This window comes from Scedosporium apiospermum, assembly GCF_000732125.1.
Source record: "Scedosporium apiospermum strain IHEM 14462 chromosome Unknown SEQ_SAPIO_0087, whole genome shotgun sequence".
Classification (NCBI taxonomy): Eukaryota; Fungi; Ascomycota; class Sordariomycetes; order Microascales; family Microascaceae; genus Scedosporium; species Scedosporium apiospermum.
Window position 1 is genome coordinate 623,056 of NW_015971788.1, and position 12,461 is coordinate 635,516.

The 12,461-nt window shown below is 52.0% G+C and overlaps 3 protein-coding genes and 1 pseudogene across 3 annotated transcripts; all 4 read left to right on the forward strand.

The window, feature by feature from the left end:
* Positions 1-716: 716 nt before the first annotated feature.
* Positions 717-3,023, forward strand: SAPIO_CDS2879 (uncharacterized protein; the record flags this gene model as incomplete). The annotated part of the gene is made up of 2 exons (XM_016785793.1): positions 717-1,100; positions 1,188-3,023. The coding sequence occupies 2 exons, from the start codon at positions 717-719 to the stop codon at positions 3,021-3,023; spliced, it is 2,220 nt and encodes a 739-aa protein (XP_016644575.1).
* A 1,627-nt stretch (positions 3,024-4,650) lies between these two features.
* Positions 4,651-6,658, forward strand: SAPIO_CDS2880 (uncharacterized protein; the record flags this gene model as incomplete). Its single annotated transcript, XM_016785794.1, has 8 exons — positions 4,651-4,741; positions 4,863-5,335; positions 5,412-5,775; positions 5,845-5,857; positions 5,921-5,946; positions 6,023-6,120; positions 6,197-6,276; positions 6,412-6,658. The coding sequence occupies 8 exons, from the start codon at positions 4,651-4,653 to the stop codon at positions 6,656-6,658; spliced, it is 1,392 nt and encodes a 463-aa protein (XP_016644576.1).
* A 952-nt stretch (positions 6,659-7,610) lies between these two features.
* SAPIO_CDS2881 (uncharacterized protein) lies at positions 7,611-8,756 on the forward strand (the record flags this gene model as incomplete). Its single annotated transcript, XM_016785795.1, has 2 exons — positions 7,611-7,866; positions 7,936-8,756. 2 exons carry the CDS (start codon positions 7,611-7,613, stop codon positions 8,754-8,756), a joined length of 1,077 nt encoding a protein of 358 aa, XP_016644577.1.
* A 2,294-nt stretch (positions 8,757-11,050) lies between these two features.
* SAPIO_CDS2882 lies at positions 11,051-11,971 on the forward strand (annotated as a pseudogene; the record flags this gene model as incomplete).
* Positions 11,972-12,461: the final 490 nt, after the last annotated feature.

Consider the following 12,461-nt stretch of genomic DNA (forward strand, 5'->3'; position numbering starts at 1 on the left):
CTGTTCATCTAGCCTTTGTTCTATTCCTCCATTTCCATTACCGTCACGTCATTTCCCATCACCACATCTCTTTCCCTCTGCTCATCTCAGCTCCTGAGAAGCACAGGCAATTGCCTCCATCACCTTCATTAGGTTTGGCAACCTCTTCATCAAGCTTACCATCTTCATTCTCAGGTTCTATCAATTTACCAATCAAGTCCATCTTCAGCAATAGTCCACCTCCTGCTATCCTTCTGGTAGCTGTGACGTTGGCATGTTGCACATCAATTTCAATGCCCCCCTTGAGGGAGAGGCACGAAGGCAAAAGCTACAGGAAATATCACAGCAGCACGTGAGTTGACTCTTTTCTTTGTTCTTTCTCATGGGCAGCATGATAGCAGTGAGGGCTATATGCTTCCTTGTTTCTGTCCTATCATTTCTTTTCCTGCTTCTGTGTTTCCTTACGGAGTTCGTGCATTGGCAGCAGTGTTCCTCTGCATTCTCCTCTCCAGCATCTTCTTCCCAGTTTCCCCTGTCATGGCCTATATTGCTGTCCTCTCGTGGGGTGCTCTACTGCTCCAACTTCCTTGTTCACACGAGCTTTCGTGGCTCTGGAGCTCACCTTAATATCCCCTTGCCATCTCTCGCGTTCAGTCCCTGTTTCTGCCAGGTTCTGGTTACCCGCCCAGCTGACTCGAATACAGAAAATCTTCCTCGAGTGCCGCGAGGCTCAGGGAATGATTGTTCATGCTCAACAGGAGATCCGACGTTCCGCGGGCATCCCAGCTCGCCAGGTCGAGGAGGTCAATGACCTCCTCATGCAGGCCGGCCGGAAGTTCAATTTGGCCGTCAAGTCTATCGTCGACGATTGGGCTGAGTTGTCTCTTGAGAACGACGAACTCAAGCAGACGGTCGCCGGCTGGACGAAGGACCTCGAGTCTCAGCGGGAGGAGGTCAGATCTACCAACCGATACAACTTTGACCTTCGATGCCATCTCCGAGCCTACAAGGACCGAGTTGACAACTTCCGCCACGAGACGCACAAGTTCATGGGTGAATTCAAGAATGTGAATGTTCTCGAGGACGAGAGGTCTGATATCGACCGTATCAACCTTGTCAAGGTACGTAAAGCACATCACGAGGGGGGAACAAGTTTTTGGGGGTTAAGTATATTTCATTCGCTAATAATAATGATGTCTCCGCTACAGAAAGTCCTCGCTCAAATCCAGAACAAGGAATCACTTTTCTCCCTTCTCGATCCGGTCAGCGCGGGCTCCGGCGCCGATGATTCTCCCCGCTCGAGCAAGTGCTCTTTGCTCGATAAGGCTCAGGAGGCTTGGAACACCAAGGAGAAGACCAATCCCGGTTCCAATGTGCCCCCGAACTCCGGTTCGAAGAGCCCCGTTAACCGTTTCTCGAGTGATGATCTTCGTGAGCGTCTCGGAAAGTTGAAGGGTATTCCGTACGTGAGTGGCGTGCCCCGACCTCCCCCTACCATGTGGGCCAAGGACCTTGAGGAGCAGCGTCATCGTGATTCCGGTAAGCAGGGTAAGCCCCAGCACGTATCTTTCAAGAATCCGGCTCCTAGCAGCGGCGGCCTCTTCTCCCCCGTCGAGGATGAGGACGACGACCGGCCGCACGGCCGGTTTGGTGGTCGTAGGCGGCCAGATCCTTTGGCAATCTCATCGGGATCACCAATCAGCAGTCAAGCTCTTGTTTTGAGGACGGCCCATCCAATGCTGCGACTCGGCCGTGGCAGTGGCAACCGATCCCGTCTTATCAATCATCGTCCATTCGAGCGACCTCCCATCACTCAATTTGATGATGACAGATCCACTCCTCTCGAACCTCCCCATCGCGGCAGGAACCGAATGGTGCCTCAAACCCCCAAGTCCGCCATCCAAGCCGGTTTTCCTCAGGGCTCGCGCTCATTCCGCCCCGAGGCGGCTGAGTTTCGCCCCGGTGCCTTGCCCGGAGCAGGAGACTTCGCGACTCAGTGGCCCAGCCGGTCTAACCCCCCGCCCTCCTCCAACGCCGGCGGATTTCGTCCCCTCCATCGCCGCGGTCCTGCCCGCATCAACGCCAGTCCTACTCGTAGGCCCCATCCACCAGCGGATGTGAACGCCAATTCGCAACCTCCTATTACCCCCGTGGGCCGTGGCGACCAGAACATCTTCAACGGACCGCCTCCACATCGACCCCGCCACAACAGGCATCCTCACCGTGAGACTCTCGACGGCCGTGCCTTTACTGGTGTCAAGAATGCGTACAAGGAGTTTTTGCAACTCGCCCGTGGCTGGGTGAACGAGTATGCAGGAAATGTCGATGCGCGGCAATTCCTTCTCCTTAAGGGCACCGACACGTGGGAGAGCCTTCTCGCGACCTATCCCACTCTCACACACCGACAGGCGTCGGCATATGTGGATGTCCACATCAAGGACGTTGTTTACCGCCCATTTGTGATCACCCGATTGATTATCGACTTCTTCATGTCGAGGGTGTGGAAGTGGGACGCGTGGAAGCGTTTCGACAGCGAGTCGAACGCTCAGATCGACGAGCTGTTGCGAGAGTTGAACCGCGGCGGAGGCCATCAGCCCGCCTACCAGAACCAACACCTCTTCAATCGCCAGGGAGACATCGTCTCCCGAATCGTCGCGCATCCCACATACGGCGGCTATCGGGACTCGCGAGTGCGTCGAATTTGCGATGAGCTCAGCCGCATGCTCGAACCCGTCTTGAATCGGTTCGTGACCTCCGATAAGGCGTTCGCGGAGCTCAAGCTTGTGATCGAGCAGGGATGGGAGGTCGGCAGGGAGATGGCTCTTGCCCGCGTGCGATTTAACTATAGGTTTCCCAACACTGGCGAGAGGTTCACTACAACTTCTATGAATGCGATCCACCCCCATCGCAACCCCAACGAGCTCCAGAGCGAGCACTGGCGAGTCGCCCTGGTTGCCTCGCCGGCCATCACGTGCGTCAAGGATACTGGACGCAGCATCGCGGCGTACGACTTGTTCCTCGCCGACGTCCTCTGCATGCAGTAAGAGGATGGTGGTGTCGGTTGCTCCCGCGGGCTGAATGTGTGAAGCCTGGGCGGTTGAGCGAGGTAGTCGAAGGGGTGTTTCGAGGTTTGGTGCTTTCGGTTTTTTTTTCTTTCGTTACCATTTTCGACATCGCGTGGTTCGTTTCTTTTCCCTTCATTAGCATCTTGTTTTCCAAAGCTTTGAGATCTGGTGACTAACCAAGGTGATTAGAATCATGAGTGGCAGGGCTAATGACAGAATCGTCAAGCCGATCGGTTTGTTTCGCTTTTTTGTCTTTCAAAATGACGCCCTCCCCCAAGGAAGCCCCACGACGAGGGCCCCTCGAGGGACGACCAGCTTCTTTTCAGATTGGATTCCCGCTCTCTGTTTTTCGATGGCGAACGATGAGATGGATACTGGGATTAAGTTCTTGGTTTCTTTGCCCCGATACAATTGGAATTTGAGGTTGGTTTGACAAGAATGAAGTCTCAGGCGGGTAAGTTTGACGCGTTCTGTTTTCTGCGGATTTGGGAGGGGAGAGAGAAACAAAACAGGAACTGACGTGTTGGGAATAGGAAGCTGGAAGAGTTTTCTCAGCAGGACTCTTGGACTTTTGGAAGAAACCTCTGACATCCTTTGAGGCATACGACATAATACAACACAAGTACCATTCGGATGGTTGATTTCTTTTATGGTTTATGGAAGGAAGCGTCCACTTTGCTAGAGGCATCTGGAGCATCACGATACAGTCTATTGCAGTCTATGCTGTGAACTCTGGTGTCTCTAGTGGCATGGGCTGGAATATGGAGGTTGTTGTTTCGTTTTTTTCTTTTGTCCCTCTCTTTTCAATTCCCCTTTCATTTGCGTGTATCATTAGCGGAGGAGTAAGTGGTTAAGGGAGAGGGTCTTTGATTTTTTTTTCTGCATTCATGTTCTGGAGAGCCATCTCGGACAAACAAATGCAGCCATCACAAAAGTTCAGGGGTTCGATTTCTTTTGCTTTTTCAGATTGTTTCAAAAGGGTGAATGAAAAGGGAGGTAAGCATATTTATCAGGGTTCAAGAAATAAAAGAAGATCATAAAATGGTTGTGGGCTATGTAGCCGGCAAGCCGAAAGGCACTGGTGGTGCAGTGTGTTCATGATGTTGTCTACAGACTCAAGTGTGGCTCTTAAGGAAGTTCCCCATTTCCAAGCCAGTGCTTGGAACGTATCTTTTGTATGCTGAGGGTCTGGAAAGGGCCTGGCCTCTCAGAGGATCTAGACCTTTTTTACTAAGTTTCTGCTTTTCCGGGGATAGAATTGGCGTGATTGGTTTCCTGGGTTTCTAGAGGACGTCGGGCCTCGTGGTCGAGGACGAGTCTCGTTCTTCGATGATATCATCCTTAGATCAAAAGCTTCTTGGACTGGGACGGGGGAAACTGGGAATTTCACACTTCACAAACACAGCACGCGACATGGGAGTTTTGCCATGGGACGCTTGGAATGGTGCTTTGGAAATACTCATCAACGGCTTCATCCTCTCCGAGGTTGGCGGGAAGCATGAATAGGACATCTTATTTGTTTCGACCTTTGAAACCTGCCTTGAGTGACCGTCTCCCGACAGGCCCGCGGGTGTACCCAATCCTCCAGTGCCGAAGCACGCACAAGATGCCCTCCAAATTCCATTTCTACATTAACCGTCATACGGGCTTGCCAGAGGACGCTTACCACTTCACCAAGGGCGAGCCATCTGAGAACGGTTCGTAAACTGACCTCGTACACTCTAGCTGCCTTCCAACCCGAAACCCCAGCACTCGGAATGAACAGAGAGCAAGGGACCTGATAGAACTAACAACTCACTTCTCTTCCCCCTCACGCAGAAAGCCGATCCCAGGCGCACACAGACTTCCGCAACGCCCGCGGCCACCTCCCCCACGCCGGCCTCAACCCCATCCGCTCATCCACCGGCGTAGTCTGGGTGACGGACCGCGCCACCGAACACGGCTACCTCGAAGCCCGCGACCAATGGGCGAACCTAGGCCAAGGAGCGCCAGACGTCGAGGACGACATCGCGGGGTGCTTCCGTCGCCCGGACACCATTGACATCACCGTCTCGGCGAGGGAATATGCTCCCATAGCGGGGATAAAACCGCTGCGGGAGGCGGTGGCGAAGCTCTACAACGAGATGCACAGGAAGGGGAAGGAGAGCCAGTATACGTGGGAGAACGTGGCTATTGTTCCTGGTGGGAGGGCTGGTTTGATACGGATTGCTGCGGTGTTGGGGTCTGCGTACATGTCATTTTTCTTGCCGGACTATACGGCGTATAATGAGATGTTGTCTCTTTTTAGGAATGTGAGTTATTGGGATAAGGCTCCCTTCCCTGCTTTCTCCTCCGGGTGAGCTGATTATGACTTGTTAACCGCTTTAGTTTGTCTCTGTTCCCGTACCTCTATCTGCCGACAACGACTACCAGCTAGACCCGGGCCTGATATCCTACGAAATCGCCCGCGGTGCCTCCATCATCTTGACGTCTAACCCTCGCAATCCTACGGGGAGAGTGGTCAAAAACCCGGAGCTGGCAGAGATCCAGAGGCTCTGCCGTGGGCGCGCAACGTTTGTGGCTGACGAGTTCTACTCGGGATATAACTACACGAGCGGGTGCGACGGTTCGACAGTGTCGGCAGCGGAGAACGTCGAGGATGTCGACAGAGACGATGTGATTATCGTCGATGGGTTGACCAAGAGGTTTAGATTGCCCGGGTGGAGGATTGCGTGGGTTTTGGGGCCCAAGGGTGAGGTTTAGCCATGTGCGTTGATGCTCTTTCAATTTATGCTGACATTTCTGGATTGAAATATATTAGAATATATCAAGGCGTAAGTCGAACGAGCGGCGGCCGACTTTTCTTCTTGGGATATCATTGCTGACGGTGATTTCAGGATTGGTTCAAGCGGCAGCTATCTGGGTTAGGCTCAATCGTATCCGAGCAGAGAACAATTTCATCTTGGCGTGCTTAGAGGGGCTGACATTCCTATTCACAGACGGCGGTGCTGCGCATTGCCTGCAAGAGGCCGCAATACCGATTCTCGACCCCGAACTTGTGAGGAACGAGATGGCATGTCTGCAGAGGCACTTTCGAGTAAGGCGGATATCTCAACTTACACCAGAGAGCCGCATCTCCCAACTGCAGAAGTTGTTTCTCACGTTGGCCTTAGGACAAGCGCGACTACGTCATAGGCAGACTGCGAAAGATGGGATTTGAGTTCAACTACGTCCCAGATTCGGCCTTCTACATGTTCGTTGAAGTCCCGAAACCCCATCACCCCAGCCTTTATCTCTGCCAAAACAGGGCGTTGAAAAAGAGGAAGAAGAAAAACCAAATAAATGACCATCATGGCGTGTGCTAACCATCATGTGCATCTTAAAAAAGATGGCTCAACCTGCAAGGCCTACCAGAGCCTATTCGTGACGGGCTCAGTTTCTTCGAAGCCTGCCTCGAGGAAAAGGTCATCGTCGTCCCGGGCATATTCTTCGACTTGAACCCTTCGCATCGACGTGACCTGTTTGATAGCCCGTGCCACCACTTTGTGCGGGTTTCTTACGGTTCGAAGATGGACCAACTACGGAAGGGGTGCGACGGAATCGAGAGGGTCATACAGAAGTATTCCTCTTCTTAAAATGGAGGAGGGGGGGAAACAAAATCCAGTTCGTGACGTGCTGAGTGCGGAGAGATGTGTTTGAGGCTTGCTGTGATGTACCGATATTGATATCGCGTGCGATACTCGAGAAGGCAGCGGAGCCGCAGTGTGTGTATTACGATTGCTTCAATGAATCCAGCCTTTGAGCCTTATGAGCCGCCTTGGGGGCATTGCATTCGAGACACACTTGCGCAAAGCATTTTGCATTTGAATTAAACCTATACTAGGGTTAAACGTTAGCTTGAGAGATCCTCACTGCCACCGGGCATATCCTAGGTCAAGTGTTAAGCAGGTATAGCCTCTAATAGTTTTTGTTCGAAAATACTTATTTAGTACCTGTCATGAGATAGGTCAGGTGGTGGATCTGATCTCTCACAATAACATTTAAAACCCTGGTATAGGTGTGGTTGGCCTGCCCAGCAGCCTAACGGCGGGGCGCAGCCGTCCAGGCCTCTAAGCCACAGGGGCAGGGAAACAGGGAAAATGAGACTTAGTGCGAATCATGTGACGGATCTGTGACCGCAACATTCCGGCAGCGCTTCGCCGATGGATGTCGGCTCGGGGCGGACGATAACTATTGACTGACATGATGACTTTAGATTGCTTCGTTTTTTACACTTTCTATATCGGCACTGGCATTGCGAGAAACCTTATGGGAATTTGCAGATTTGTTTATTTCATGTATTGGGATGAATGAAAGCTATAAGAACACGGACTGGATCCTGTTTGTAGATACCTATGGCGATTGCTTGATTCAACAGAGCTCAGCAAAACAAAGAGTTGACAACATCCCTTGCGATCAGGATTGCTCCTTCCGTAACAACAAAGAAAAGAAATCCATAAGTCATCAGATTCATTGTCCTTGAATCAGTTATTTGTGGCCCAGTTATACAATATCGAAACAAACAACTTCCCCCTTGAGCAAGCAACCATGACTACCTCATCATCTTTCAACTTCCTCGTCTCTCGGACTTCATCATGTTCATCATCAGAGTCTGATAATAGCATCAAGATGTCGAAGAAATTATTTGGCAGCGTCAAGGACAAGTTCCGAAAGCGACCCTCTCCTCCCCAGTCACCGGTTCAATCCGTCGCCTCGGGCGCTGGAACCACAGCCGTCGCCGTACCTCCCAGCCCTTCTGATAACCCTTTCCGCGGCCGATCACCCGCCACTCGGCGCCCAGTTTGTAAGTCATCGTCGCGAGATGAAAAAGGCAGTTACCCAACGGACACATAGGCTAACAGGCAGCTAATAGCGATCATGGATGCCCCTCCCGCCTACAACGACGTCGTCGGCGCCAACTCGAGCCTGAGGGTCGGTACTACCGTCCCTCGTGCCTCATCCCCCGCTCCGTCGGTGGCCAGCCTCAGCACTCGTGAGGATCCCTACGCATTCCTGAGCACTTTTGACACCATCTTCGTCATTGATGATTCTGGTTCCATGCGAGGCCGCTCTTGGCGCGAAGTGCGAGAGGCTCTCCACACCATTACGCCCATCTGCGCGGCTCACGACAGCGATGGAATTGATATTTACTTCCTAAACCACAAGTCCAAGATTGCTGCCGACCCCAATGCCGGAAAGGCATCTGGAGGCTACCGCGGCTTCAAGAACCCCAGCGCTGTCGAGTCTCTCTTCGAGTCTATCCAGCCCTTTGGTGGCACGCCCACGGGTACGCGTCTACAAAGCATCCTCAAACCCTACATCAAGCTTCTCGAGACGAACCAAGAGGCCATGGAAACCGTCAAGCCCGTAAACGTCATCGTCATCACGGACGGTGTTCCCTCGGACGACGTCGAGTCCGTCCTTCTATCTGCCGCCAAGAAACTTGATAAGATCGAGGCGCCGCCTTACCAGGTCGGCGTGCAATTCTTCCAAGTGGGAAACGAGCCCGGTGCGCGAGAAGCACTCAAGGAGCTTGATGATGAGCTCGGTGAGCAGGTCGAGGGCGGTGTGAGGGATATGGTTGATACTGTTACTTGGAATGGTCAGAATGGCCAGGTGCAGACTTTGACGGGTGACGGAATCCTCAAGGCGGTGCTGGGTGCGGTTGTGCGCAGGTTGGACAGGAGGAGATGAAAAGGCAAAAAGGGGGGGCGGTGATTTCGGAAGTCCGTTTGCACTGCTCGACTATTTTCTTTTTCTCTTCTCTTTTTACCCTCTTTCTTCTTTTCTTGACTTGTCTTCCTAGATGATACCGCTCTTTTCTCTCTCTTTTCTTTTTTTCTTTTTTTTCTAATGGGCACCACGGGATTATGGTATGGCATAGAAAGGGGGGAAAACTGGTAGACTGGCCACGGAATAGACTTCTACTTTTATTTCACGTATTCTTCGCCTTTTCCCCAACATGGTTAAAATTGTGTCCGTAGAAAAGCAAGTAAGACTTCTTGACCAAGCAACCGAGGCCATCTTCATTTCGGCTGACTGAGCTGGGGGGAGATCAAGAAACCAAGTTTGCTGCCAAGACTGGAAAATCGTAGAAATTCAGCTAATACCGGGGTCAGACCTCCACGTGATGGTGAGTTCACCTTTTGGAGTTCAAAGTCAATCACTCAAGCTATTGGCGTTTGAACCAAGTTTTTTGCCGTGTCGAACCATTTTCTGCCTCTAATATTCTGAGAGTGTGCAAAGTACGTACTTTGTACGGAGGATGCGTGGGCACTACGTATAATTACACCATTCACTTTCTGATGTATGAAGTACTTCGTACCTTCACCCTCGCGTTTTGTTCGTCGAGGAACGGATCAGAGCACGTTGGTACACTCCGTGGACGGAAGTCAACTGCCGCTTTTACTTGTACTCCGTATACGGGGTACGCCCACAAGGTGCGAAGTACCTTCGTACTGAGGTACCCGGTAAACCTTCCTCCGAATGTCTCATGTGGTCCTGACTAAATCCCATCCGTAATAAATTCTTGCACGTGACTTGTGCGAAGTGAACCTTGGTGGAGGTTACAAAAGTGCGAATTAAGCCCGAGGAGCGAAAGCTTACTTAATCGCCACCGCTTGGGTACAATATACTTTCGCTGGTACAGTCGGTGGTACTTTCTTGCTCGTACGTTCTTGGGAAAATAGCCGGTGACTTGGATTGGACTGAGGCGGGGGTTCCGTTTTCCCTCACAACGCGAGACGGACGCAGGGGTTGGGGAGAGCAATGAGTGGGTCCAAGCTCTCAATCGGGGTTTTGGCGCTCTGAGCGGGATTACCTAAGCCAGGCCGGCCAGCCTCGAAGGACTCAGTTTCCTGGTTGGCCGGATTTCTAGGCGTAGAGTGGAGGTACCGATCTCTGAGAGAAGGGGACGACCCCCCGGGCAACTAGCACTTGTCGCCCCAGCCAACAAGGTATCGAGTACACTAGCCCCACAAGTCATGTACAAAACTCTTAGCGAGATTAATATGTATTATCTTGGAAGTACTGAAATTACTTTACGATACCTGAAATGCCTAGTATAAATAATAACCGAGAAAAGACCATTTAGGTATTTACTATACATTATTCCAATAAATGTTAGTAGTCGATAGGCTCGGATGTACTGCTGCTGTCGTCGACTAGTCCAAGTCCCGATCTTACGCTAGATGGAAGGCAGGCTGCTCGGCTTCCTGCAAGTCAACCATTGATCCTCTCTCTTCTGTTACTGTTCGTGCTGCTGCTCACCCACACATTGCTCTCTCGCTCACACACACACCCCAATTGACACCTTCTTTGTGTCTCTTCCGCTCCCCTTCCCTCTCCTTCTTCTCTTAATAACCTTCTTCTTCCCCCTTCCACACTTTCTACTTTTCTTCCCCCCCGGTCACTCCTCGTCTACCATAATCATCAACTTACATCTCCATCCACTATACCTTACCTCCAACCTCTTACACCCAGACCTACCACATCTACCTTTTGTCTAGTAGGACACGAGCGGCTCCGTCGTGTGCCACCTTCGTCGTCCCGGATCTTTCTCACCCTCACTGGCAGTTTCTCTTATCTCAAAGACCTGTCCCCTTCGCGTCCGTCAACACGCTTCCTTCCCTGCATCATCAAACGACCATCCCATCCTCAGTCCCGTGTCACCAGCGACTTTGCCAATCCTAGTCCTCGCCCTTGTCGCTTCCACCATCCCGCAACCACATCGATCAGCACAAACGACGACGGTCACCATCACTACTAGAAGGAAGACCATTTACGGAACCGGTTACGCCAACAACTGCGCTTACACAGAAGAGCAGGTTGCGTAGTTTTGTGTGTTCTGAAATTACTAACCCTGTGTGCCCCCAGAACTCTGTCCCCTTTGGGCGCGTGTTTCGTGCACGTCTCTCCCACCTTTTAGCCCTCCAGCTTTCCTACATCTCCCGGCTCCAAGCCTTTTCCTTCTTCTTCCTCAGGTAGCAATGGTGTACTTCGGAAGCTCCTTTGCCGATGGCCCAGTCCTAGCCATTGCACCTCAAACTGCACACCAAGCCCTCGTTCTGGGCAAGTCCTCCTTTCAATCTAAGCCCAACGCCTTCGCCGCGCGTCGATTCGCCAACATGACTCCTTCTTCCTCGAAGCCCACCGGCGCCGGGCGCAAGAGGTCCCGAGAGGAGGCGGAGCCTAACCTCTCCGACGATGTTTCTGAGTCTTCGCCTGCCTCTTTCTCTAACAATGACTGGATGTCTGGAAATGACATGGTCATGATGGAGACTGCCACCGCCGCCCCCGTTGGCCAGCCTGCCGCATCATCTGCGGCCGCCACCCTCCACAATGCTGAAGTGAAAACAGCATTGCAGATGCAGCAAGAACAACAACTCTCCGGACGAAGCTGCAAGACTCAGCGCCGCGAGCACAACTCTGCGGCGGCCAGCCCTACCAAGGAATACAACAGCCCTAGCGCCGGCTTGACGACACCCACCTCGGAGACGACCCACCACCTCGTGGTGGATGATTTCACCCTCCACCTAGGCATCGGTTGGAGACGCATCAGCAACGATGAGCACATTCAGGCTGCTGCTCGCGGCTGGGCCAAATTCATCGAGAACCACTACCCCATTTCCAACGTGGTCATCCAGCTCGAGAGCAAGGGTCTCCAGTCGTACCTTATTGAGGCATCTGAGGGTTACTTCCTCTTTGACGAGAACCTCCGACAGGGCCGTCTTGTTAGCCGTACAGGCGATGGTGCTCTCCAAAACCTCAAGAGCAACCCTCCCGTCTTCGAGGGCCCCGAAACTATGATGGCCGCTAGCCAGCCTATTGTTCCGGTCTACGTCCAGCAAGCAAACACCGGATACGCTATGCCTTTCGGCAGCACCGAAATTGAGATGGAGGTTTGCTAAATCAGCAAGGCATCTATACGATCTGCCATTTCTTGTCTCTTGTTCACACTAGCGCGGCGACAAAAAGCTTCGGAACCTTGATTATCGCCTTGGTTTTTCGGCGGTTATTCCCGCCCTGCCATCTTGCTTTATCTTTCTCGACATGTTCTTTTTTGATGATTTTTACGGCGGCGCAACTGTGTGTTAGCTTTATCTCTTTTTTCTTCTATCCGGGACGGTGTTTTCTGGTTTGAGTGTGCATTTGGTCAAGGGGATACTGGTAACCACGGAGGACCTCCGAGGAAGGTCATTTGCTACCCAGGGAGAGGAGGGCAACCGGCGCCCTTCTCTGATGGAGCGGAAGCAACAACGAAGCGGCATCATCAATGGCCGTATGTATCATTAGCAGGCAAATTTTAAGCCGAGCAGAAATAGAAAACAGAAGCAATTAAAAAAGTATTAAAAAATCATTCAACATTGTCTTTCTAAGTGATATGTCTACTTGTTCAAA